This window comes from Bombus pyrosoma, linkage group LG10, assembly GCF_014825855.1.
Source record: "Bombus pyrosoma isolate SC7728 linkage group LG10, ASM1482585v1, whole genome shotgun sequence".
NCBI lineage: Eukaryota > Metazoa > Arthropoda > Insecta > Hymenoptera > Apidae > Bombus > Bombus pyrosoma.
This window is the reverse complement of record NC_057779.1, coordinates 9,547,751-9,574,604: the sequence shown is the minus strand read 5'-3', so window position 1 is coordinate 9,574,604 and position 26,854 is coordinate 9,547,751. Positions and strand designations below refer to the sequence as shown.

Below are 26,854 nucleotides of genomic sequence, written 5' to 3'. Positions count from 1 at the left end.
GCTCGAAAATGTTATACGGACGAATAAACGCTCCTCTCGACTTACCGATAGACGAAAGCCATTTTCGATATAACTTTCCTCCCTTGGACCCTTGTCGAAATTCCAACAAAGTATGGCGATCTTCTTGCTCGCGAAGCGACTTTTGCGTTTAACTTTCTACTTTCGAGAACGTTTTTGAATTACAAGTTTATCGATATAGAAACGTGTAGGGCGCTTTTCGTCCAATATTCGGCGGCATTGAAACGAGTAGAATGAACGAAAAAGGGCTTCTTCCCTTTCAACTTTCTCTTCGTGAAGACGTCTTAAGAGAGTTTCAATATATTCGTTTGTCGGAGATGATTTCGCAAATTTACTGTTCCGCACGAACGATGACTGCGAGATAATCGAAATAAAGGCAGGGGCTCTTAGAAAAATACGCGAAAGTTGAATCGAAATAGTGAGTCGGCATACGAAATGATTTCACAGAGAGGAAAGGTGAATAGAAGGGAGGGGGGGGCGAAGAAAAACTAATAAAAACGTCCCTTCCTTCGACGCTATGAAATAATATTCTTCTTTCAGCAGCCACATACCTCTTGCAATATTATTCATTCCTATTCTCGCCCTGTACTTCGCGATTTAAATTTACAAACTCAGCGTTTACTATTCATATTCAAACTCTGTTAAGGGAGGGATCGTAAATTCTAGAAAATTTGCAGCTTACGTGGAATTATTTTCGCTGAAAAAGCCCGTGCTCCACGTACGAGGTATTTGCCGGAAGAATATTAAGCTATCCTATAACGAGGCAGCCTTTCAACGTATTTTAAGTTAGGATTATAAGGGTCGACACGATTATTAATTCGCAATTTTCCTCCAATTTTCCCTCAAACAGGTTTCACAAATTTTTTACGGAATATTTCAGATCGTCGTTTCCGATAAACAGAAACTTTTAGCCGATTAATCGTTTCCCTGATAACTTGTACTTTACAAAATATTCTAAACCATCGTTTCCCGTAAACGCGAACTGTCAATTAATCGACCGTTTGCCCGACAACCCGCGTCGATTATCACATTTCCTACAATAATTTCCCACAAACAAATACGTACGTAGTAGCAAGATATTTGTAGAAACTTACGTCTAAAAGTAATATTATACGTAAAAGCGTATTATTCATCGAACGACCAAATACAATTTTCTCTTTGCACGTACTCGCGTACATTCCTGCAGAAAATTTCCGAAAACCATAAAATTCGCTTCAACGAGCTTGGCTGCAACGATGCAGCAAAAGCATCGCCGAACACGAATCCTCCTCGACCGCAATTTCACCGTGGTACTCTAACCAGCGGAGGGAGAGAAGGAGAGAGATGGAGCGAGAGATTCCCCCGGCCGATTGGTCGGTGGTTGCGGCCCTGTCAGACACCAGCACGGCAAAACGGCGCTCGATAACGTCGATAGCGCACGAGTTACGAGCGTATACACACACCGGGTCGTTTGGTGCATCCGCCCCGAAGGAAGGAGTCACGGCCCCGATCGTGGCGGTTGCCACGGCGAGGAGGAAGCGCTCGCGGAACATAAGCGGACACGCCATCGGGCGTCGTTTCCGCGGGAGCAGCGACGGGTCCAATTAACGGGCCCAGCGAATCCATAATTCACTGCTAATTAATTAGCGTACACGTGGTGGATCGGTGGAAGATATAGAGAACGGAATGAGAGGAAACGCGGTAAAGGAGGGGTTGGTTAGGTACGAGGCAAGAGAAATTGAGTTTGCGCGCGCACGCGATCCTAGGGATGCGTTAAACGTGGCCACCATCCAGTTAATAAAATACAGTTCAATTTTAGTTACTTTCAAAATATCTTTCACTTTGCTTCGATTTTAGTGGTTTGGAGCAGATGCGGCAGCGGAAATTAAATGCCGAGTAAAATTTGATCGGATCGCTTTTGATTTCTGAACGTCTTATTATTATCATCATCATCATCATTATCATCATCATCATCATTATTATTATTATTATTATTATTGGACATTTACAATCTACTATTCGTTATTAGTGGCTGTAATGAGTAAATTGATCGACGGAGATGTAAGCAGCTATTCAAAAAGCAGAAATTCAAAGTATCGACAAGCCGGATGACGAGTTAAGACGAACCAATTTTTTTATACGTTTTCCATTTATTTCTTTTTTTTTTTTTAACGTAGAATAATCTCCTGTCAATTCCCTATTTTTGTCTAGTCGGAAATTAGATAGATTCACGCATGCCTGACAAGCTTGCAGATTCGATTTTCTTAGAAACGTTAAATGAAATAAAATAAAATTTGGTAAAATTGTCCGCTAAACGCGAAGAAGCGTACGGCAAGCAGCGTAGCTAGGGAAGAATGGGAAAGGGCTGGCGGTGTGACCGTGCCTGTTTAATCCTTTCCTGGCCGCGTTTACAAAAGCGACTGCGAACCGCTTCTGTCCTGGTGGCACACCGCGCTGCCATTAACCCCTGGATTATTGTTCCGCGGTGGAAATGCCAGTAGTTGTGCGCTTGCTCGTTCGGCCACTGACGCGTTTCACGGGGTAGAATGTCACGGCGATAGTCGGCCGCGCGATTGCCGGAGAAAATGTTGCCGAGGTTTGTGCTCGTGGTCGAGGATTTGAAAGCCGTTTGGTAGAGAAGGGCGACCGTGTTGCTGAGCTAAATTTGATGGCGATGCAGCGGTAGATACGTTTGACGATGGTTTTTCGCGTTAGGTTCGAGCAGTGGGAAGAAGAAACTCGTGAGAGGCAAAGTGTGAAAGCTACGTTTTATGGTTGCTTCAGTAGGTGCGTAAATTTTTCTGTCGAGCCTTCTTTTATTTTTATAGGATGTAATCGATAGTTTGCCATCGCTGCACACAAACGTTAACAACCTCTTTTTTTTTTTTTACAATTTCCGACGATTAATTAAACGCTTCGATACGCGAAAGTTTCCAATTCGTTTCTCAAAATATCTTACTCGTGATTCATTTGTTATTTCACGGATGTTCGATCGGAGACACGTACCTTCGCTCCATTGTACAAATCGTCGAAACGACGATACCGAAAGCTGCTTCGCGAGAAACAAGAAAAATGCAGCACGCACGTTCGTTCTTCGCCGTCTTTGTTATAACGTGGACGCGGCTCTGGACGAAGGTTCTCCGGTGTCTCCGCCACGCTCTTTCACGCCCGCCGTCCATGCAGCACGCATTTATCCCCGGGGTAGTGTTTCGCGAGGGAGAGACGAGAAAAGACGAAGAGAAAGGAAAGGAGACGCGCGGTGGTGTCGCGTGATCAGGATGCAGACGGCCATCGTAATCGCACACCGAAGGAACACGCAACCGGTATTTCGGCAACGGCCTAACCGCGTGCCTGCTCTTCCTCTCTCCACCCCAACCCTTAACGAGCAAACGCGAAACGAGAAAACGGGCCAACGCGCGAGGTGTCAACTTTAAAGTGGATCCCAATACCCGACCACTTCCTTCGCGACGCAGCGGACTCTCGGGTTTCACCTTTCGTCGGCTACGAACCCGTTCGCTTGGACAGAGACCGCAAGAAGGGGAGAGGGTTTCTCGTTCAAAGTTGAAAAGAAATTCACCGCGCGTAGCTCGGAACCGTGAGCTCGTCTTCTCTCTGTCTCTTCCTCTCCGCGATCCTTCGAGTCTTCTGCACTGTAACGCTAATACGTGTTTGTTTTCTCGCGACGTTGAATACGCGCATCGGCCGTGTGTCTCGTATCCTGTTGCCGAGTCGAAGGTATCTGAATTTCGACAGTGGAAACAGGCGTCGGGAACGAGGCGCGGAAAGCTAGTGGCTTGGTGTCCGAGTTAAATTCGGATTGGAAAGTTATTTCCTGCCTGTCTTCGTCGAGTTACGTGGCGAATGATACGTTCGAGTATCAACGGGGTTGGAGTCTTCATTTTCTGCGCGGTATTATTTCCCTTTGTCCTTCAACGTGAGTAAAACGTTGCAGTAGAGTCGAAGATTTAAGTTGGATGTTACCTTTTACGAAGAAAACGTTACGTCGTTCGTGCATGTTCTCGGAAATAGAAACAAATGTTACGCGGAAGATTACGTTTTAGGAAAGAAAAATTAACAAGTTGCGGTTTCTGAGAAAGAAATCGTAAAAATGGCAACGAGAAACGTCGTAAAGATATACAGACATCGATGAAAGTATGTTTATTACGAAGGAATTTTAACGATTTTAAGTCGTTTGTATAACGTAGTACGATACGTGTATTGGAAAGATACTATCTCTGCATTTATCGTTGCTTCTTGCTTGATGAACATACCGGCACATATGACCGATCCATTATTCATACGCGCCTAAGCTCAATGATTCGTTCTAAATGTCTTGCCAGCCGACTGAAGGTTAGGTTCCCATACGCTTAGAAACAAGCGATCAAGCGATAGCGAGAAAGCTTCGTACACTTTGTTTTCTGCGTTGCGAGATTCGCGTGAAATCAACTCCATTTTACGACCTTTGATGGAAGAAAAATTTCTTATCTTTAGTTTTAATCATCCAATTACCAGTACTTTCAGTGCAACTAATCGATTTGCTTTTTCTGTCAGCCTACAAGCCGTTTCTAACGTCGACGCAACGATGCGAATGTTCATGCAAATTCATATTTTTCTGAACGCAATGAAATATTCTAACGATTACCAGAAGCGCGTAAAAATCCACAGTCTAACGTTAAAAGAACGGCAAGATCTTTCATCGCTTTCTAAACGCAATCGTATTAAACTAAACTGTCGATCCCTCGTAACCAGATCGTGGGTTTCTACGCGTTTACGAGACGTTTCGAGGTGGAAAAATGTAGAAGAGAGTGCGGGATGGCGTCTATGTAAAATGCCCAAAGTGATATTTCCTAGTACCAAAACGAGTATAAAAACGTGGATTGGCGTGAATATTCGCGGTCTCTGCTCGTAACATACGTATCAATTTCTACCCTCGAACGAAACAGAATCGTACGCGTTAGGAAAGTCGTCGACGTGGCTTAATTCCACGGTGGCAACTGCTCCTCGGCGCGTCGAAGAGCTCGTATATTAGCGGGCTGACGTGGGCGACTATCGGGGGAATACCCGTGTACGGTTTTTACCTGTCGATCGTGGTCGCGTCTCGCGCGATTACGCGCGTGTCAGGCGTTCGAAAAAGGAAGTGGGGCGTCCGCCACCGTTGCCCGCTGTCTCGCACTAAAGATATATAGAGTTATTAGACTCGAGCATGGGTCGCGAGGCCGCATGGAAACGCGTATAAAGCGTGCTTTATAATCTCATAAAGGCAAAGCGTGGCTCGGTTGCTCGCGAGCGCGTATCGCCCCCGGGGCTCTAATAAATAGTTCCGGTTATCGGTCCTTTCGCGACTTGCCCTCCCGTTTCTCTCCACCTCTGGCGCGTTTTTCTCGTCGAGTTTCTCTGTTTCTTCGCCTCACCGTGGGTGTTTCCTCGTCGTGGTGGAGGATGGCTTTAATAAACTCGTCCGGGGAACGAGCACCGAGCGAAATCGAGTTTTGTTCTCGTATCCGTTTGGCTCTCGGGGTTTCTCTCCATCGGCCAATCTTAGAAACGCTCGCGAAACCGCCCATCGTTTTTCGCGATAACGCCGAGCAACGAGTATACAAACGCCGGGAGGGCTTCCCTCCCTTCACTCGGTGGGTAATATCGTCGGCAACCTGGTTCCGGTTGCGGCGAGTAATATGGAAAAACGGTGACCGAGCGTCGTAAAGGTTCATCGTCGCTACGCAAAAGTTTGATAGCGTTCGTTCCGCGAGAAAATGGAAACGGTTGCACGACTCGCAGTGCAGAATGTTGGAATTATATTAATTTAACTTGGATACGAGATCGTAGACAAGGCGAGATATAGCGATCATCCATGGACCCTGTAGTGCCGTTTTTCTCAGAGTACTCTGAGCTTGATGAAACGTCTGCAGGCAATGGCGTGTAGGGTCCATGCCGGAGGCGAGAATGTCGTTGCTCGAAGATCGCGGGAAAGAGACGCGCGCGACAAGTACACTTTTATCGACGAAGAAAAATAAATCGATCGACTTACGCGGAATAAAATATAAGTTTGCATAAAATTACATTTTCCTACTAAGATTCCAAGGATAGATCGTACCGTATCTGTTAATAGAAAAAACAAACAAGTATATTTAATCGTATTTCTATCTGGCTAAAAGTGAATATCTCTAATCTTTCCGAGAAGAGCATATGCACGTTAATCGTAAAATCAAAATATTTGGTATATAGTCTTCGACGGTTATGTCATCCTATATCGAAATATCACCGTCCATGTACGGTCTCCCTTATCGGTATTCTTCAAAAAATTTACCACATTGATGATGACATCGATATATCCACATCACCACCGTGCACGGTTTTAATCAGCCAGAATTAGCATTCTTATCGAATACATAACGGTCAAATTTCCAGCCAGAACGTATCCGTAGATCTCGAGACAAGAGAAATTACTAACTCGCGATCCCTATTAGCAACGGCTGGCAGCGATCAGTAGGATACAAGAGGAGAAAAAAATTTTACAGGCCCGTAAGCCGCGCATAGAGCACATTTTCGTTGGCTTTGAAGGGTGCGTACCTTCAAATTTCCTGATGCGATCGGCCGATGCTCGCGTTTCGATTGCCATTTTAATCGCGATCCGCCTCGTCGATGAATGGACGATACCGCGTAGAATTCATGGAACAGACAGCTCGACCGGAAACGCGTTGCCAGCCGGTTCATCGATCTCGCCGATGCAGCTCGTTCGATCGCGTATCGCGCCTCGATCGCTTCGATTTCGATTCGGTTCGCTTCTTTTTAGCGAAAGTCGTACGCAACGCGCGCGAGAATTACGCAAACAGCGTATCGATGGAAACCGTGGTCCGTTGATCGTGGTTTTCCATTGCACGGAAGGGAAATTAACGGGCGGTCCATTGGTAAGAATCTGTGGCGCGATTCGTTACGATCCGATATTTAATTTGGGATTTGGGCTTCGTACATGCCGATCGCGCGTTGCGGATGAGTTTAATTCGAATTTACGGGGCACTTTCCCGTCGCGCCGTGTCACGGCTGCCAGCGGCGTTAATTAATGCTGGGACATCCGGTTATTAACGCGGATCGTGATTTGTGTTTACACGAATCGCGTTAATGACCGCTTAAATAGCGGCCGTGTGTCGCGCGACTCGCGACGCGCTTCCACGGGACGTTTTATGGGGACAACGTAGCGAGTTTATCCGTTCTGTTTGCGTACCGTACATTTTGTAGATAAAGTTCAATTTCTCTTTTGAAGTTGGACGTGCAACAAGTTGGAAAAACACGAATTACTTTTATTTTTATCTATTGAAGAAAAATTTGTTGGAACTGGAGCGTAGACTATATGAAATTTAAGCGCATCTTTGAATTTTTAAATAGAATATGGAATAGAATATACCCTTCGTGAAAAAATAATCATAGAATTTCGCGCAATGTAGAGTCGGACAAGAGAATTTGATATAATTTATTAGCTAACACTAATGCTCGATTTTTGAACGACCCTTATTTGTTAGAAATTGTTTATTTGTTAGTCTTTCAATCGTTTTAATCTTTTGATCGAAAACGAAAGCGATTCAATAAAACGGCAACTTGATATAAAAGAAAACGTCAAATGAAATAAAATCCAGGCGAAACGTGGCACTTGATTTTCGTTGCACAACGCAGTACCAGAAGTAACCTACCGATAAATCACTATTCGCTGTAATCGCGTCATTGCGAAGAATCGAAGGGAATCGGCGATGAGATCGACTTCCGTGGAGATTGGACGTCTTGGAAGAATCGACCGACGCGACGAAGAAACGCCGTGACGATTTTTCATCGAGTGCGCACACGTATAAAATTCTGGTTTCTTTAGCGAGTTCTCTCTCGTAACGTTGTACATATTCAGTCGTTCGACGTATATCTTCGTCCCGTGCAAAATGTTTCGAGCGACAGCAGATATATTTTACCTGCCGTTTGTCCGCATCGACTCGTCAGTGCTTCTCATCCGATCGATCGCTACGAAACAAGCGGGCATAATTTTAATTAATTGCTGCCATTAATCGTGCGATTAGCCTTGCAAGAACTTTCTACATTTCTTTCGCTTTTTGGTTAAGGCTTGAAGTCATTTAATCGGTGAAGTATGACGACGGTCGTCTCATTGCTGCTTTTCGTAAGATGATTTGTATTTGTTGTTACAAGAATAAGCATGAAACGAAACTGATATTTCATTAACCGTGGAATTAAACGAACGATACTTTTAAGTTTAGGAAAATGTGAGTAATTTATATTTTTAATATTCTGATTCTGTTTTGTTCGTCCTAGAAACAGACGCTGTATAAATGTTACCTTTAATCGTTGTTACGACTAACGAATTTCTTTCTTTTGCCGCAAATAATATTTTGGATCAACGATTATTAATCGGACGATGAAATGAATCGACGAAACGAAAAATTGAGAATTGGCGAATAGCTCTAAAGAAATGCCAAAGAGTCGTGTAAAGTATAAAGATGAAAATTCATGTATTGAAAATTAGGAAGATGGGTAGAGGTGGCAGAATCGCGCATTGTTCGAATGAATTTTTATTCGTCGGTCTGCCGATTAAAGACACCGATGTGGATCAAGCTGCAGCTAAAGCACATACGTATCGATGTCGCGGAATAATATACGCGAATTTATTGGAATATTATTTCGAGACATCTTTTCGAACGCTGTTACTCGCACGCCTTCTACAATGTGACACGACAATTTATTAATGTCGTTATTTTTAATATGGAAAGCGTGAAACCTAACCGCGAAACGTGATATCGAGGTGGAGGTGTAGAGTTTCAAAGTAGAGACCTGTCTGTTAACTTCCTTTGCTCTTCGCTATATTTTTAACGCTTCGTCATTTAAATCCGTACAAGATGACTTTCTGTACCTGTGGATGTTGCGAGTAATTTGAATTGATTTATAGAGATATATACCTACGCAAAGTTTGGTACATCTTCGTGATACCATCTCGCCATCCCCGGAATTCTCCTCCGGGTATTCCAGAAACTCTTAATCAACTCCAAGGTCTTATCCTAATTTATGTAAATTACGTACAATAAAATGCTAGCGCAAACCAGCGTTTACTTGGAAGACTTGAGATGTAATTTTGAAGTTGTAGCACCTTTGTACCGTTTATAGCTCGTATAGAGTGGGTCAAAAGAAGGAACTCGAGAAACATGTTTTCCAGGAAGTTCTTTAATCTTCTTTTAGATTATGCGAGTTGAGAACGACGCTGTATTTTAAAGAATCACTTCAACTTGTGTATAGCTACGATAATATATTTTGAGTACGAAAAGGAATCGTAATCTCACGTCTTCTTCCCTGCTATACGTTCACAACTGTGTAAAATTTCGTAAATTAATAGTGTTATTTCGTGTCTTTTAAGGAAAAAATATCGTAGTTAAATTTTGCCCTTTGCACAAGTCCGTAAAAGCTTTTTATGGTATACGCGGAAGAATGCACGTCTCGATACCAACCATCCCGTGTTCGAAAAACGCGCCAACAATTTGCCCTCTCGCGGCGGCGGGAATACCCTTGAATTTCAAGAAGGGACATATCCCGCCCCAGGAAACGGCCTTCAAATTCTTATCGTACCTCGGATTTTTACGATCTTTTCTCCACTCTCTTGGCGCGAAAAAAATATCTTCGCTCGTATATTTTCGCGAGAGATTGTCAAGGTCTCCCCGCGTCTACTTGGAATCGAAACGACTCCATAAGAAAACGAAATATCAAAGGACAAGAATCGGAGAACGAAAAAAAACAAAAAAGAAACTAAAAAGTAAAGCGAAGAAGAAGAAAAAAGTAAAAAAGAGGGGAGAGAGAGAGAGAGAGGGAGAGAGTCAAAATAGCAAGAGAGAAAGGGGAGACGCAAAAGAGAGAGACGAGCCCCGGGTAAGCGCGAAATAAAACGAGCGTCACTCTGTCGCCGGATACGCTTCCCCACGCTCGCAAATATTTTCCCTATCGAGAAAGGAGCAACCTCGCGACAGACCTCCCGTGGTAACAGGATAATTTATGCTAAAACGTCGACGTGCATAGAAAAAGGAAAAAGAGTGGGGGAAGGGGGACGAAGAAGAGCCGTCGCGGGGCGCGAATAGAATTTATTCGACAGAATTTATTCTTCTTTCGTGGCTTCCACGAAACCCGTAGGTCACTCGTGTTTCACGATTTCTCTCCTCTTCCCTCTTTCTCAAGACGTTGCTCGTCACTTTCGTTGCTGTTATAACTCGTGGCGGTTTCCTTTGGCGATTTTTATTCTCCGCTTGTCGATCCATCATGCAACGACGCGTCGCGCGACGGGACGCCGATTTGAAATTCCGCCTCGAGGTTTCCTCTTGACCAATCGGAACGAAGATCTCGCCGTCCAGAGAGAACGGATCGAACGTCGAGCGCATGTTTCGTCTATAATTAACACCGCTGCCCCCGATCGAGCTTCTCGGAAGGAATTAATTTCACCGTTTATGGGAGACCCTGTATTTCGCCTCTCGTTGTTTATTCGCGATGAATTATACGATTCTCGCGACGACGTACCCTTTTTGCTCCATAAATCGAACCCGAGCCACACAAAATTCCGAGCAAACGGGATGTAGTCGAAGTTCATTTGTTGGAACGTTTCAGTTGGTGTTCGATCGAGCGAACTTCGGTTAATCGAGTCCCCATTTACATATCTGCACGCGTACTCCTATTACCTGTTTGAATTTCAACGGAGAAAATTAGTGAATTATGTAGGAACACAGAAACTATTTGTTCGTCGAAATGAATTCTCTTGTATCGCGACAATTCGTTTATGCTTCTCGTTTAAATGACAGAAATATTAGTTCAGATATCTCCACGTAATTCCGCGTTATACTTTTCAAATTTTACATACTCCTGGTAGCGTTCTATGCGATTATTTGTCTAAAAATTAATTTTTCCATTTACTTTTCGTACATTACGATGAAATTTCCACAAGCCTTGTTGGATGACATGGATCTCGAATCGATCGATCACCGAGTCTTGTTTTTACAGTTCACATAAATGGAATTTCACTGGTATCAAGATGGGACGAAGTCGGCGGATTCGCGAATGGTTCGTTAGAGGTTGCCCTAAACGAATGGCAGAGGATTTTTGTTTTCTGCAGCAGCTCGGACGGCGGAGTGGCGACTGTTCGTCGCGAGGGCGGATTTTTACCGGGGAAAAGTGGCTCATTTTCCGGTTAGAGTCGCAACAGGTGTCTAGAGTTTTGCTCGTTTTGCCGAATATTGTTCGAAATAGAAAGAGTTTCGTCGGCGTTCCACCGTGCTGCCGTTCAGATAGCTTGGCTGCTTATTAACCGAGTGAATTAACGTCGTTAGAACAGAAATTGTGCTCCGCGGTACGAAAAAGTTTCACGAAGGATTTTTCTGCCTCCATTGTCTCTACCAATTTGAAAAGTTCTAGCTTTGTGTATAGAACCTTTGCCTTGCGAAATTTTAACGTTAAGGTTTTGTCTCATTGACACATGGCGTACGTTTTTCAAGAACGCGTACTAATTTAACGTTAATTTCACGCATTGTACGATATGGCTGCTTGTCGATCTTTCGAACGTGGTAAACAAGAATTTTGCCACGCAGAATGAATAGTAATTTTTAACGAGTAACTTTCTGTTTTACGAGTGCGGGATATCTACTACTGAGTGTACTGAGTTATTGGACGTTGCAAAATGAAACCATTAAACTATCGATGCAGGAAATTAAAGCAAAGACGCGATAACAACGAGAAATACGAATCGTTCGATAAATTTGTCATAGTTTCGATCGATCGAGTAAAAGTTAATTCTTGCGTTTCCTTCCAAGCCATTCTTATCTTCTGTTAAACAGACATCGTGGAAAGTGTCAGAGAATTTTGTCAGATTTCTCGAAAGCCTATAACAGTGAAGAGATTAGAATGGAATTGTTGAGGTTATTAGATGTATAATGAGAGAGACGCGTGGATAAATTATAAGGTAGAAAATATATTTGAAATACGGAAGTGAAAAAGATACAAAAGTTGAAATAATAATATGAGCTAGTGCAGATCCGCACGCTAGCAGTGTTACTCTATAACTGAAAAAACCCTGAAGCCAACGTCGCCTTTCGACTGTTTATGGCCTGCCTTCGTCGCAGTCTTTTGTCTATGCGCTGTCGATGGCTTCGATGCTTTAGAAAGCTAAAAAGACCAGATGTAGAGTTTTCTTAAAGGCAGTGACATTCAACAGGAATTAAGCTGGGCATTCTCAGAGATCTCAGAGATCTCGAGAAATCTCCAGGCATCATCCAACTCTGTAACGCAAGCTTCTTATAAATCTTACGAAAAACAAACCTACCGACACGTAGAATTTCAATTAAACGAAAAGGCCAGAAATCATCATAAAGAACAGGAGAAATCTCGGCTCGATGAACACTCCTGCAACAATTTCGTCACGAGCCCCCGGTCAAAGGTAACAGCCATACATCAAAGATACGCAATCCCAGAAACGCGTCTCTTTGTTCGTGAAACGAGAACCACAAGACTCGGGGGGGACCCACACAGGCCGAAAGAAGAAATCCTACGGCCCCGAAAGATGCATAAATCTCCGCGCGATCGCTTTGATTTATGGCGAGGTATGGATAAGGTGCTCGCGCGACGCGCTCGTTAGTTGGCAAAACTGACGGCGCGCGGTGTCAGGTTTTATATCAAATCGCGCGTCACACGCATTAATCATGAATTCAAGCGGGAGAGAACGGTTCGGGGAGGGCGGCAACTGGGACACACGAACAACGAAATCGCCCGCAGTCCCGTTCTCGCGGTCTGTGGTAGCGTCTCTCTTCTGTTCGTTCATCTTATTGCGGGGCTAGACGCGAGCCAGCGAACGAGTAAACGCGAGCTGCGCCGCGGGACAGGCTGAATACGCGCGCTTGGAACGGGTTCGACGCGGAATGTTAATAATTGAAGCCCGTGCATGGGAGCTAGCTACATGGAGAGAGAAGGGGCTATATATCGGCGCGCTAAATGTCTGCGCGCTGAAACAAACTTGTTAATCCTTTCGCGCGCGCCGCTGTCTGCCTCGAGCCCCCTTTGAAATCGTAATGGAGTTTCGACGCGTTATTATTCCGCCTGCTGTATTTAGCGGTCCGTAGAAAGCGGACTCTATCGCCCTTGTAAGTAGCGAATCGAGGAAATTGAAAAGCTCGGTATACGCGATTTCCACGTTCCTTGTCGCGAGGTTGACGCAAGCCTACGTTTTGTTGAAATGAACTACATAATAGGCTTGTCTCTAAATGGAAGACTAGTTTATAAGTTTAATTTATGCTTGCGCGATAATTGTTGCAAGGAACACAGACGTAATGTATCTCGTATATTTCGCCATCGAAAAAGAAAACGCGACTACGAACGATTAACCCTGCTATGCTTTTTGAGTCAATCGCGAGTCGATTTATTTTCTATCGCAATTTTTATCGCGATAGAAATTAGGAATTAAACTAGACTAGATTAGATTAGTTCAGCGTACTTTCAAGTTCGCTTGGACTCTTACTTAGAATTCTTCTCCCAAATAGAATCACATTCATTCCGACAAAGATTTTCCATCGTTTAGAATGTTTTTCTAGAGCCTGTGGATGGTTCGGCGTACCTTCGACTTCGTTCTTCTCTCGAATAAAAGACTTATTCTTGTTTCCAAAGACCTTTGTTTTATTTTCTAAGTTAGCGCACAACAAAATGAAAAGTTTCTCAACGACTACGCGTTGTAGAGACCAAAGACCACGGAGGCGAGTGAACTCGAGCCTGGAGCCTTTTCACGCGATTTCCTGCCGCGTCCTCGTCGAGTGCAGGCTCGTTCGCCGTGAGTTATGATCACCTGGCGTCGACAAATTGGCCGCTTCTCGCGCGCCGATCAGAGAAACCCCTCCGCGAGGCGACCATCGAGAGAAAACGCGATGCCCCCGAGACGAATCGACCAGCTCCGTGTCCCGGGATGATTTCTCATTTAGCTTTGATGCCTCCTTGATTCGCTCGAGCGAACACGCGCGCTCCACGAAGGATCTCTTGATGGCGTTCGACGCACGTCGCCTGTACCTTGTGTGCAATGGAATTTAGTTTCAATTACGGTTTGTTATCCGGAGTGACGGTATTTTGACAAGATGGAGGGAAGGACCCCCTTTTTGCTGCGTCATGCTTTCAACTGAAAGTGTTCGTTGTGGGACGAACGCAGTTGTTACGGCGTGGTTGACGTTCAGTTCAGATATCTGCTTTCGCGTCTTCGATGTAGCGAATTATCCAGGTTTAAAAAAGTGTATATAGTTTTATTCGTCGTTTCTAAATGTTTCCCAGATCCTTCGAATCTCAACCATGTCTCGTTAATTCGCTCGGTGATTGTTCCTTAATGGCGAATTAACGCAACGATGAGACAATTTTCTTTGCGACTTGAATTGCATTGTATAAAGTGAGAAAAATATCTTTTGCTCTTTATAGCTATTTGATGAAATGTAAGAAATCGGAAAAGAAGGGAATTTAAAAGTTGTTGGAGAAAGAGAGTAAGTAAGTAAGTAGTAGAAGAATGAACGTTTGTTGTGCATTCTGAAATAACATTATTCGCATTATTCCGGAATAATGTAAGATGTAGCCTGTCTTTTTATATTTATCGCAACCTGTCAGATTGTCAGGCGGAAAACGGACGAGGGTTAAAAGCAGACACGTATTTATCGCTGTTTGCAAAGTTCTCTCACGGCCACTATAATGACATACTTTTCATTCGTTTGAAGTTGCAATGTCCGATTCTTTTATCACGATGAATCGAATTACGAAAGGCACGATATCTCTTTAATCAGCGCAACATAGGTATAATAGGCTGTCTCCGATGGAGGAAGATAACGTCATTCGGAAATTCCGATAATATTCAATCTCTGTATTCCAATCCTAATATAGATGGAAATCCAGTAGAAATTAGACATTGATGAAGTACCGATGATAATGATAATTACCCGATCCCCAGTGTTGCACGCGAATCTAAAACTATTCATCAATCAACTCATTATTCCTGGAATAATAGCTGGTATCCGAACGTTTACCATAATTACCATACAAAATTATCGCTGTGGTTCTCATTGTTTCGCTGGGAATAACAGCGAATATGCGTAGAACAGTGGCAAAACTTAACGGAGTATAACGTTTCTCATAATCATAAAATGAATTTTCACTACCATTGTCGTGGACGAGTATTTCTAATTGGTAATAGAAAGGTTGATCTTAAATTTGATGTGTTTTTTATTAGTTTTTAAATCTTAATTTCGTACGTGAGCAAGGACGCCCGCATTTATCAGGCCGTTATGAGCGTGTGACTCACGGGGAAAGGATCTGTTGACAGGCTGGACAGCTTAATTGGTTAAAGCAGTCAGGCACGGGCGAAAGAAAAATTCGAGTTCGAATCCCTGCTCAGAAATCCAATTGGTCGGGCCCTCTTCTTTTTACGTAACGTTCTGCCGACGTTTGTTTTCGTACGTGATCTATCAACAGCTTTAAAAAATCGCTCGTGGCTTGGAATTTATACCAACACTTTTATCTTTTTTGTATTCATAACGTAATGAAGGTACTTGAACCATTTACATTGAAATGCAACTGTCAATCAAATATACTTAATATCTTGATGCTTCAATATGTACTTGAGCACGAATATATATATAAATAAGAAGCTGGTAAATAAATCGGAACAAAGTATGAATAATACATGTATATACTGAACATTTGTTGCTATTAAAATACCACTTCTGCTGGACTTGCATTATCAGAAATGTCTTTACTTCGGATGATAATATTTGTTCCAAACGTTGTTCGTTAGCCTGTTGACTGAAATACGTAGAAACTGAAAGTCGTCGATCGTGTCAACGGAATTGCTCGAATAAGTCGAATTCAGATCATGATTTACTTGAAACCAATAATTCCTTTACTTAATAATTACTATCGCGGCCATAAAAGCGTCTGAATCGAAGGAGCTTATCTCTTGATAAAGCAAATCCGCAAAAAAATTGGAATAAAACGAGAATCCACCAAGCGGGCCACAACCCCTTAAATAAAGAACGCCCCTTCGCAATCACAAGACGTCGGAAGAAAAATTTCCTGGCGAGTATTCTCGTTTCGCCCACATCTCCAGAAAGAAACGGAAGGACGTGACGGAGGATTTGCATGCGAGAGGAGTAAATCATAAGCCAAACAACGCCGGCAGCGGGGCCGAGCCGTATTCCTGGCAAGGGCGAGGCCTTTAAAACTGATTCATTACCCGACACGATCCACCATCCTCTGCCCTTCTCGAACGTCCAAAGTATCCCGCGAAAATGTACCTTAATGGGAAATTATAGCGCGAATGGGCGAGGGAAAGCATCATCTTCATCACGAACACGCCGTATTCCATAAGACAAGATGGTGAATGGCGGTGTACGATGGTCACGTAGAGGGAAGGAGCGCGAAGGTGAGCTCGGAATAATAAGCGATAGCTTGTTCCCGCGGCGATGAAGCACGGAGTATCGCGTTTTCGAACGCGATAATTTCCCGGTCGTGGGCCAGGCCTCTCTGACGCGTCAATAAGCGCCGCACGTTGTTCTTCGACGATTAACGATCGATCGGTCGAATCGCGCGTGACCGTGTTCCGCTATAAGGCGCTCGCGCGAGCGAACGAGTGGGATTCGTTTGGCTGGATGAATTACGACGGCGAGGCCACGTGGATTAATAATCGAAAAGGCGTGCACGTTCTCCTCCTGTCCCCTGTTTTACGTTGGACTCTGAAAGATGTATTGGAGGCAGGTTCGTTGATTTTAATTGCTTTGTGAGACGCGATGAGTGGGAGGGCTGAATGATACGAGAGCGACTAATCGATCAGCTTGTCGCTCCTTGGAAATGTTCGATGACCCTTTCGATTCGATGTCGGTTCAGATTGGAAGAAGGTTGCAGGTGTCGCGGTTATTTATTATTCCTGTCTTCTTCTCTTAATATTCTAGATATTTCAATCTTGAGAATTGGAAAAAAGATATTGTAAGGAAATTTGAATATTTGGATGACAAGGCTAGTCGATGAATTTTCATTGAGAATACACACGGGTACGACTGGTCTCAAGAGTTTTAAAGTCATATCGAACTAATCGTCATCGTTCGTCTAAACTTACGTAGTATAAAAGCGTCGACATGGAAGAAAAATTGTAGCCCCGTTATCCACCGCGTGTCGATTAATCCGAAGGTGCACGTTCACATGCTCCCCCTTAAATTCAAGGGGTGTCTTTAGCGGGCGTGGGTTCCACTCGCATGAGTCACGTACTTTCAAATATCAGAGAGGCACGACATAGGGTGGCTGAAACGAAAAAAGGTGCTGTCGAACGCGAAGACCGATCGCAAGAGACCGATCGAACTCGGCCATTCAGACGTTACGAACCTGCATGCTGAATGCCATGAATATCGAATTCACGTGCCAGCCGATTGACCTTTCTCGTGTTTGAGTACAGAGCTTCTGCGGGATAGAGACGCTTTTTATACGTTCCTTCTTTGTTAAAACCAACGCTGGATGCACGAGTTTCGCGAGTGTTCGACTCCGAGACGACGACGATCGACGAGGTTGGCCACTTGCATATTTGCAACTTTTACAGACTGAAGCTTTTTAAGGATCCTCGATCCTCCCGGTTCGTTCCGGTCTCTCGACGCAGCATTTCGTTTGAATACCATTGTTCACGACGAATGAACGGCTTAATACCGCAAAACGTCGAATACAGGCTCTCTGGATGGCTTAGACCTGGCTCTGAACCGGAAGCCAGGCAAGAGAGGAAAATACACATCCGTCTCGGCTAGACAGCCACACGATTTGACTCACCGTAACGCTTTCTTAGGCTAATTTCACACGAACGTACTCGTTCGAATACGCGTCCAACGACAGAAGAATGTTAGAACAGTAGGAACGCGAGCCTCTCGAAAGTTAAACCGATCGACTCGATTTTTTATTCAGCTTCTTAATTTCGTTACAAAAGTACGACGCTATATTGATATTAGATTCTCAATATTAATTTCTACTTGCATCGTTGAATCGATTCTTATAAGCGGTACTGTATATTTCTGTGTGAAGTCAGCTTAACTCCGTTCTCTCTCAATCCTTCCATCTGCCGATGCGGCGAGTCTACGTCGCTCAGGATCGTTTCCCTGATCCTTTCCTTGCACGCGTCAATCTCCGTTCCGGCACGAGCCACACACGTAGCCTCGTAGGAGACGAGGAGAGAGGGGCAGAAGTTAGTCGTTCTCGCGAAGATGCAACACAGTGGCGGGTTTTAGATCGTATAAATAGCTCGGGGAACGCGTGCGTCTCGGGGTGCTAGCAGTTAACAAACGGTAAAACTAACACCGCCTCCTACAATAACATTTCGCTCCGGTCACGTGTTTTCCGCGGCTCGACTATTATAAGATCCACCGACTGTCGTCGTCCCGTGGCTCATGCTCCCTCCATTGCACGTTAACCTTTCTGCTCTCGTCGTATTCGCTCGTCACGTCGTGCCTGCTCCGCTTCCACGCGTTCCTTTGCCCTATTCCACCTTCCAATTCCACCTTCTTCTTCATCGTGTTTCTTTTTCTGTTTCCTCGGCGAGAGATATCCAGAGAGACGCGCATGGCGTGCCAATCGAGAGTTCCGTTCCTTTCTCGCATAGCGTATAGAAGCTTGTGTGAGTGTGTATACCCTTTGCCTTGGAATCTCTAGCGAAGGATCTAGCCTCGTCGGACGTTGATTTATGCGGCAGCCACCTAAACCCCGCGCCCTTCGTGTTCGTTAGGGTCGCAGACGGTCGCAGACGGTCGCGTCTTTCGGCAGCCTCTTAACGAACGAATCGAGATTCGGCGGGTGGTTATGCAAATACGAGCACCGGCCGGTTGATCGCCTCCAACCGTTCGCGTTATATAATCTTATGCTAGCTACAACTCTGGCCGATGTCTTTTTTTCCATTGGCGAGAACCATTTCGTTCCCGGGTTTAATTAGGACCACCGTAAGGGCCTCTGAGATTGAACACGTTTTTGTTCCATCCTGTTCGAACGAAAACGTATGGAGGACGATGAGCGGCGAAGATAGTGGTTTATGGCGTTTTTCATTTTATTTAATTAAGGACCGATTAAAATTTATTTATTTCAGCATACATTTATTAGATACGGTATGTAATTACCATATAGGATAATTAATGATAGTTATAATATAATAACAACGATTATTTAAATCTTGTCTTTGTTTCTTCCAAAGTCTTTCAAGCATGCCGGAAAATTGATCGTCATTATGCTCGTCTGATTCGTTCTAATTTTAATAAATTGAATAAATTTCTCTGTTTTTCGCGTTTTTCTATGCTCTGTTAAAATCCACTGGCTAAATAACTTTATATTATTTTAAAGTACACCGGGTAGTTTATCAGTACGCTCCAGTTCCGATCATGAATTGGGCAACAAAAGCAGTATTCCACGAAACACGATTGCAGCGAAATTGAAAGATACCAGAGCGTTAACGTCCATCCATTAACCTAATTGATACGCATACATTGTATGCGCCAGCTGAAACACTTTGTGTTTGGCCAGCACCAGTGACACACGCATTAACGAGAAACGTGCTAAAACGCGAGACAACATGAAAAATTGCACGAATTATTCCGCAATGGTCTCGTGTTTCTTTCATGGCGTATGTTAACCGAACGAACCGGTGCTTTACTCGTTAATGACCAAGCAGTCAAAAAATAAATTTCACGTAAATGAATTCCGAGTAGGTTGATACGACTTGAACTACGCGATATTCATAAGCATTTGAAAAACGTTATAATATTTTGTGCTTCAGGCCGGAGTGATGCGATCCACGCAGGAGTAAAGCAAGCGACGTTGGAAAATGGGACTCGTTCGACGGACGAAGCTGCTTCCAAGCCGAACGATGGCGTCCCTGTTACCATTGCTGCTGCTGGCAGTATTACCAAACGTGCGATTAGAATCAGCAATCAGTCCAGTGAGCAACGTGGGCTCGGTATCGAGCGGTTCTTCGTCCTCCTCTTCTTCTGCCTCGTCGTCGTCGATGGTGGGCGTCGTGCCTGGCAGTGGCTCGGCTTCCGGTAGCATGGTTGGCTCTGGTAACAGCGTGGTTGGAGGTGGAAGTAGCGGCGTTGGACACTCGTCTTTAGGCGGTGGAGCTGTTAACGGAAACGGTCGATGCGAAGAGATCACGATCCCAATGTGTCGTGGTATCGGTTACAATCTAACGGCCATGCCGAACGAATTGAATCACGACAACCAAGAGGAGGCTGGCTTAGAGGTGCACCAATTCTGGCCATTGGTCGAAATCAAATGTTCGCCAGATTTGAAATTCTTCCTCTGTTCGATGTATACCCCGATATGCTTGCCCGAGTACACTAAACCTCTTCCAGCTTGTAGAAGCGTTTGTGAAAGAGCACGGGCTGGTTGCGCACCGTTGATGCAACAGTATGGATTCTCCTGGCCAGAGAGAATGGCCTGTGAAAGATTGCCAGCCCATGGTGACCCGGAGAACTTGTGTATGGAACAAGACAATCGTACTAGCAGTACCGGATATGGATCCGGAAACGGAGGAGCCGCGAGTAGCGCCCCCTTACCAGCAGCAGCGCCACCACGCCCAACCAGGCCGTCGAAGACGACCCAGCCACCGCGGTGCAAGCCAGGCAAAAATCAAAAAAACTGCCAGCATCCCCCGGGGGAAAGGGCGAGGGACTGCGTGTGCCGGTGCAGGGCACCCCTCGTACCCCTGGGGGCGGGGGGCACGGTCATTCCGGGACCGATAAGCGGCAGCAGCACCGGCAACATCGGCAACGGGGCTGGACTGGCAGGCATGGCCGTAAGTGGAGTCATACCGGCGCCACCGATAAGCATCGGCAGGAGCATCATTCAGGACATTGCCGGAGTACCGAACTGCGCTCTCCCGTGCCACGGGGCGTTTCTCACCCCCGAAGAGCGAGGGTTCGCGGCCGTGTGGCTGGCTCTGTGGAGCGGCCTGTGCGCCGCAAGCACGCTCGTGACCGTCACCACGTTTCTGATCGACACCCAGCGCTTCAAGTATCCTGAGAGACCGATAGTGTTCCTGTCAGCCTGCTACTTCGCCGTATCGATAGGTTATCTATCGAGAAGCGTGTTCGGCCACGAGGAGATAGCCTGCGACGGGCCAGCGTTGAAGTCGAGGGCACAGGGTCCGGAAGCTTGCGTAGCCGTCTTCCTGATGATCTACTTCTTCGGCATGGCGTCCTCGGTCTGGTGGGTGATCCTCGCGTTCACGTGGTTCCTCGCGGCCGGACTGAAATGGGGCAACGAAGCTATAGCCTCGTACTCCCAGTACTTCCATCTAGCAGCTTGGCTGGCACCCGCGGTTCAGACTTTCTCGGCGTATCTAGCGGGGGGAGTAGCAGGGGATCCAGTAGCAGGAGTCTGCACGGTAGCTCCGGATGGAATAAGATCCTTCATCCTGGTACCGTTATTCGTGTACCTTCTACTGGGGACCAGCTTCCTTCTGGCGGGTTTCGTAAGCCTGTTCAGAATTCGATCGGTGATAAAGCGACAACCAGGGGCGAAAGCGGACAAACTGGAGAAACTGATGATACGAATCGGCGTGTTCAGCGTTCTATACACGCTACCAGCCGGAGTAGTGTTGGCCTGTCACATGTACGAAACGTCGTTAAGAAACGAGTGGCTCGATTCGTTGGCTTGCCCGTGTCGACCAAGGGCAAGGCCTCTCTACTCCGTCCTGATGCTCAAGTACTTTATGGCGCTCGCGGTAGGCATCACGTCAGGCGTATGGATCTGGAGCGGCAAAACCGTCGACTCGTGGAAACGTCTGTGGAGGCGCTTGTTCAGCGGCGGAAGCGGCGGAGGCGGTCACGGAGGCGGTGGCGCCGGTATGGTAGCAGGCGTGACTGGCGTCAGCGGAGGAATCGGCAGCACCAGCATCAAGGGCGTCGTAGGACGTGTCGGAGTGCCGTATCCACCGGCACCTGGCCCTGGAAGCGCACTACTTCCACCTGGCAGCGTGGCAAGCGCGTCCCAACACCATCTCCATCATCACGTCCTCAAACAACCTCCTCTGTCGCACGTATGACGTCACCAGTCGGCGGGGGGCGACATGAACACCGCGGGCTGCGACCAGCAGCAACAACAGCAGCAATCGGTGCAACAGGAGAGGCCTTCCGCCCTTAGTAACTACGGGCCCATTTAGCCCTTCGCCTCGGCCTCGCGCAGGCATACGCCGCACACGGCGCCACACACGGCGCCACACACGCCACACTCGGCGGCTACTATATATTCGAGGAGGTCGTTGGCGTCAACCACGGGCCCCCTCACGCCGGCACACGGGCTCGCACCCTCGTATACTCAGGCCACCGAAGTATGAATCGATTTCCGATAGCAAGTTGGTCGTCGTCGTTTCAACGCTGAGACGAGGCTCGAAAGAAAAGGAGAAAAGAGGGTCGACGGTGTGTGCGTTTCTCGGTACCGCCGGCGTGTGGCATTTTGCGACGCGCGTCGAACAGCGTCGACGACTCGCGACGGTGCTTCTCGATTACCGAATATACGTATTAGCCCGTACGTGTCTTTCCCGCTGGTCTCGGGTCGCCTTCATTTTTTCTACTCCTTTCTACTTCTTTCTACGTCACTTTTAATCCCGTGTTACATGTGTAGGTTAACGATTAACTCTGTAACCATTTCGGAGAATTTAGCGGTGAAATTCTGATAATTAGTGAAGAAACAGGTATCGCGAACGCTATTCGAATAGAAGCGCGGCAACGATGGTACGGATCCTCGAAACGATCGTTCCAGAGGGCGACACTTTAAAAATGGCGCTCGAGACCGGTCGGTGTAGTGAGATTGTGATGACAGTGCGTGGATCGGATGTAGAGTAACGTATGAGTGAGATATGACGCGAATGGGATAGTATGACAGAGAATTGTCTCTTATTCGTATCTATCTGTAATCTTTCTTACTTATATACCGTAGCGGAACTCGTACAGTCCGCATGTCCGTCTAACGTGTATCGTCTCGTCTATTTATCTAACCTAGCCATAACAGAAGTATAGGTGTACAACACAAACTTTCTATAGATGTCGTTACTTAAGGGTTACGGCGGTGGTCCGGCATTCCAAAGCGCGTGTTTTTATAATTTCATACGATTTTAGTCGCTAGTCGAAACAATCGAAGCGAACGTATAAGACAGGGAAGGATCGATTCGATCATCCTCGACCAATGAAAGTACTCGTAGCCACGAATACAGGCTCACCGTCGTCGATCGTATGAAGTACGACGAGCAAGTGTATAGCGGAAACGTATAGAGAGAGGAGAAGAATGCGAAGAACGAAGGTAACTGTAAATATTATTCTTAGGTGTTAGATAAAACGCTGTAAATATATAAAGGAGAAATGGAAAGGAAACGATCATCAAAAAACGATTTATCGGTCGACACGAGATATACGAATGTACAGGCGCGAGCATGCGCAGTCGCGATGATTACGCGTTCCTTTTTACGCATTTGTGTAACCGTGTAGTCCGTGGAGCTATGAAATCCATTTCCAATCTTTCGAAGGTGGATCGATCGTTGACACGGCGTAAAAAAAAAAAGGAAAGAAAAAGAACTCGTGTCAAATTGTTGGTGCAATGAGTGATTGATATCAAATAACAGTGGGTATATCATAAAAAGAAGCTTCGAAAGAGCCGCTAGTCTTGCCGCGGGCGAAGGAACGCGTCAATCGCATCGTGAATGCGTCGAGGAAGAAAATAAAAACGTGTGCTTACGGTATGTACACATACGTTAAAACATAATTTCGGGTGTCAAACGTGTCTTTTTTTCCGCCGAACGAAGCCCCCCTCAACCTTTACCGTTTTATATATATATATATATGTATGTATGTATGTATGTATATGATATATATACATACACACGCGTCTTGAACGTAGATCGCAAGGGAAAAGATGGCAGAGGTAACACGATTCCAAATGACACTTGTTTTTTTATACCTCGCATGGCTTTCTGTCTCTGATAGTTAGAGATTTAGGGAGTTGTGCACGTACGCACATATACCCATACCACTGATACTACACACACATACACTACACTATCGTACATACTCGCACGTAGAAAAGAGGACAAGAACAACTTCTGTATATCCCGAGACTAAATCGTAGGTAAAATGGAAAAAAAAATGACAATTCATATACACGTTTACGTGTCTTCTGTGTCCGCAATAGGCAAGTAGCTGTTGACAGAGTGCGAAATCGGATAAACGAATAAATGGTTAAGTACGTAAATATATATATATATATTATAGATACATTATAAATGCATGTATATGTATGTATACATATAAATATATATATATACATATACATATATGATCGTAAAAGTATGTGCGGGACCTTGACACGAGGACGCGCGTGCTTCTGCGACGCGATGTCGACATCTCACAATTTCTCTAATCATTGGAGGAGAAAAGGGGAGGACTAGAAGGAAAAGTACGATTCTCGAAAGTGTATTTTTTATCGTTGCTCCTTTCGCAAGACATTTCGGAAGACGGATCGCGTGCAATCGTGAGATTAGAAATTCCTTTAACGTCACGGAAAACGAAGAGAACGAGAAAACACCGAGAAAGAGAAAAACCTTGGTTATGTAGTTTTTCCATTGTCACTGGCCGCTGCTGGTGTTTCTGGTCTGTGAAAATTTCGCGATCGACCCGCGAGATGTCTTGCGAGTGAAGCAGGTGGGAATGCACGCGGGAAGGAAACGGGGGAAAGGTATAAGAAACGACGGGCGAAAGGGAAAGAAATAAACGGACTGAAAAACGATAACTGCCTCAAGCAACTTAAAAAGTAAAAGAACAAAAAAGATAACACGACCCGTATCGCATCCCGGACGGGGACCCCTGCCAAACGAAAACGTACACGTGTAATGTTGTAAAGTAGTGAGAGTAAAGAACCTTTAGTGTCACATATCACGCCAAGCTGTTACGAGCGAAAACGGACAATGTCGCGTTCGTGGACGACCAGTGACGGGGGGAAAGAGTGAGAAAGAGTATGACGAGACGAGATGGAACGATGGTAGTGGTGATGGCGGAGAGGAAAAAAGGCGGGTGAACGAGACAGGCGGAAAAGAAAGAGTGCGCTGCTATCGCGATGGCAGAACGATTGATGCGACGAAAAGAACGAACGCGACGTTAGAAAAAAAACGAGAGGGAGGAGTTTATAACGAGTATTTGTAAGCCACTTTTTGTCACGATGATTGTCAATAAAATGGAAAATACTGTGTGTAACGAATGTGTCCCGGAATTTCATCCATCGAGTTGGTTCATTAGGTATGATCTTTCTTTATTTTCTCATTCTTCTTGTTTCCGTCGTTTTTTCTTTTCTTTATATGTGTATAAAAATATCTGTGACAGGGGAAGTATATGTACATATGGAATTTCAAAATAATCATGTCTCCCTCTATTTTTCTTTAGTACGTTTTCCTCGTTCAGCTTTTATGTTCTTTTTCCTGAAAATACTGTGGATCCTCTGTCTGATCCGATTTTACGCTCGACCGCCATCTTTATACAAGTTTTTACGTTGCCATAGTACATAGTTAACGAGTAACCGACGACCGATGACCATATCGTTATACATATACATATATCGAAATCAAAATTGTATACGATTTTTAATATACTTTATTATTATTTAAGTTCTTTGCGTTCATTGCTTGTACAACCTGAGAGTCTTCCTCGATCCTCTCGATCGTTATCGTTTCTCCTACTCTTTCAGTGATTTTCTTGATAAATAAGGATTTACACTTACGACGCGAAAGGCAGGTAAGTTGATCGATCGATCGATTCATGTTTGCCACAGAATTCGTATCGTTTCGTAAAATAATAGGCACGTGATCTATAAATATACTAAAACAGAGAACTCGGAGAGTATAGGAAATAGGATTGAGTCCACTTGCCAGCGAACGGACAACGAAAATAATTCTCTCATCTTTGGACATCTCAAGATAGATACTAATTCAAAGCAAACAAGCTCTGTTTCTTCAGCATACCGTTTTTTAAAAGTAAAATTTTAGAAGATACTTATATCTCGATCCAAAGGATACTCGAGTCATAATTATTTGACGTAAAATCTTGTTGAGTAAATATTTCGTCCTTTAAATCATGCTTGAATATAAACAGGGGTTCCGGAGACGCGCACTTCAGTTTGTATAAAACAAAAAAGGCCCCTCCTGTTTAAGAGGTTCGAACAAGTGGCTACATTCTTCTGTCTGGCAGTGGAACAAAGTAACCCGACCAGCGGATGACGCCATAGAAAGAATTCAAACGCAAATGATAGTTTTACGTACTTATTTATATTTGCGACGTCGATGTTTATTCAAGTTGCTTGAATTTTTCATTTGACTCTAGGACTGCATTTCTACATATTCAAGTACTTATTCTATTTTATACGTTATAAGGGTCTTTGTATTTGAATGAAAATGAGGGAAATGGAGTTTCTCATTGATATTGATGAGGATGCTGCTGAGAATCGTGAGTTTTACCTGCTACAAGTTACTTATTTACGTGTTTACTATTATACGTCTTTATGCGTTGATTTAACATGCTACTATTATAGGTATCGTTATAGGTTTTTCAGTGACTATACCTTAACGTGTTCGGAATTATGTAGAATAATTACTAACGATCGTCCATATATTGAATCCGCTACATCTATTTCAACGTTCAAGTAGATAACAATAATAAAATAATCGCGAATTTTATTCCAACGGAACGAAATCACAAGTTCGATCGATAAATAGTTAAAAATTGTACGCGTACGATATCTTTCGAAGCGCGAATTGATTTGAATCGGAAACTTG

The 26,854-nt window shown here is 44.7% G+C and overlaps 1 protein-coding gene across 5 annotated transcripts in view; it reads left to right on the top strand.

The window, feature by feature from the left end:
• Window positions 1–25,690, top strand: part of LOC122571461 (frizzled-2-like) — a 127,913-nt gene extending 102,223 nt beyond the window's left edge. For all 5 annotated transcript variants that reach the window (XM_043735214.1, XM_043735212.1, XM_043735211.1 and 2 more), the window contains one exon: window positions 19,817–25,690. In XM_043735214.1, coding sequence (XP_043591149.1) covers window positions 19,865–22,087 — 2,223 coding nt within the window. In that variant the 5' untranslated portion in view covers window positions 19,817–19,864 and the 3' untranslated portion in view covers window positions 22,088–25,690. The remainder of the gene's footprint in view (window positions 1–19,816) is intronic.
• The last annotated feature ends 1,164 nt before the right edge of the window (window positions 25,691–26,854 follow it).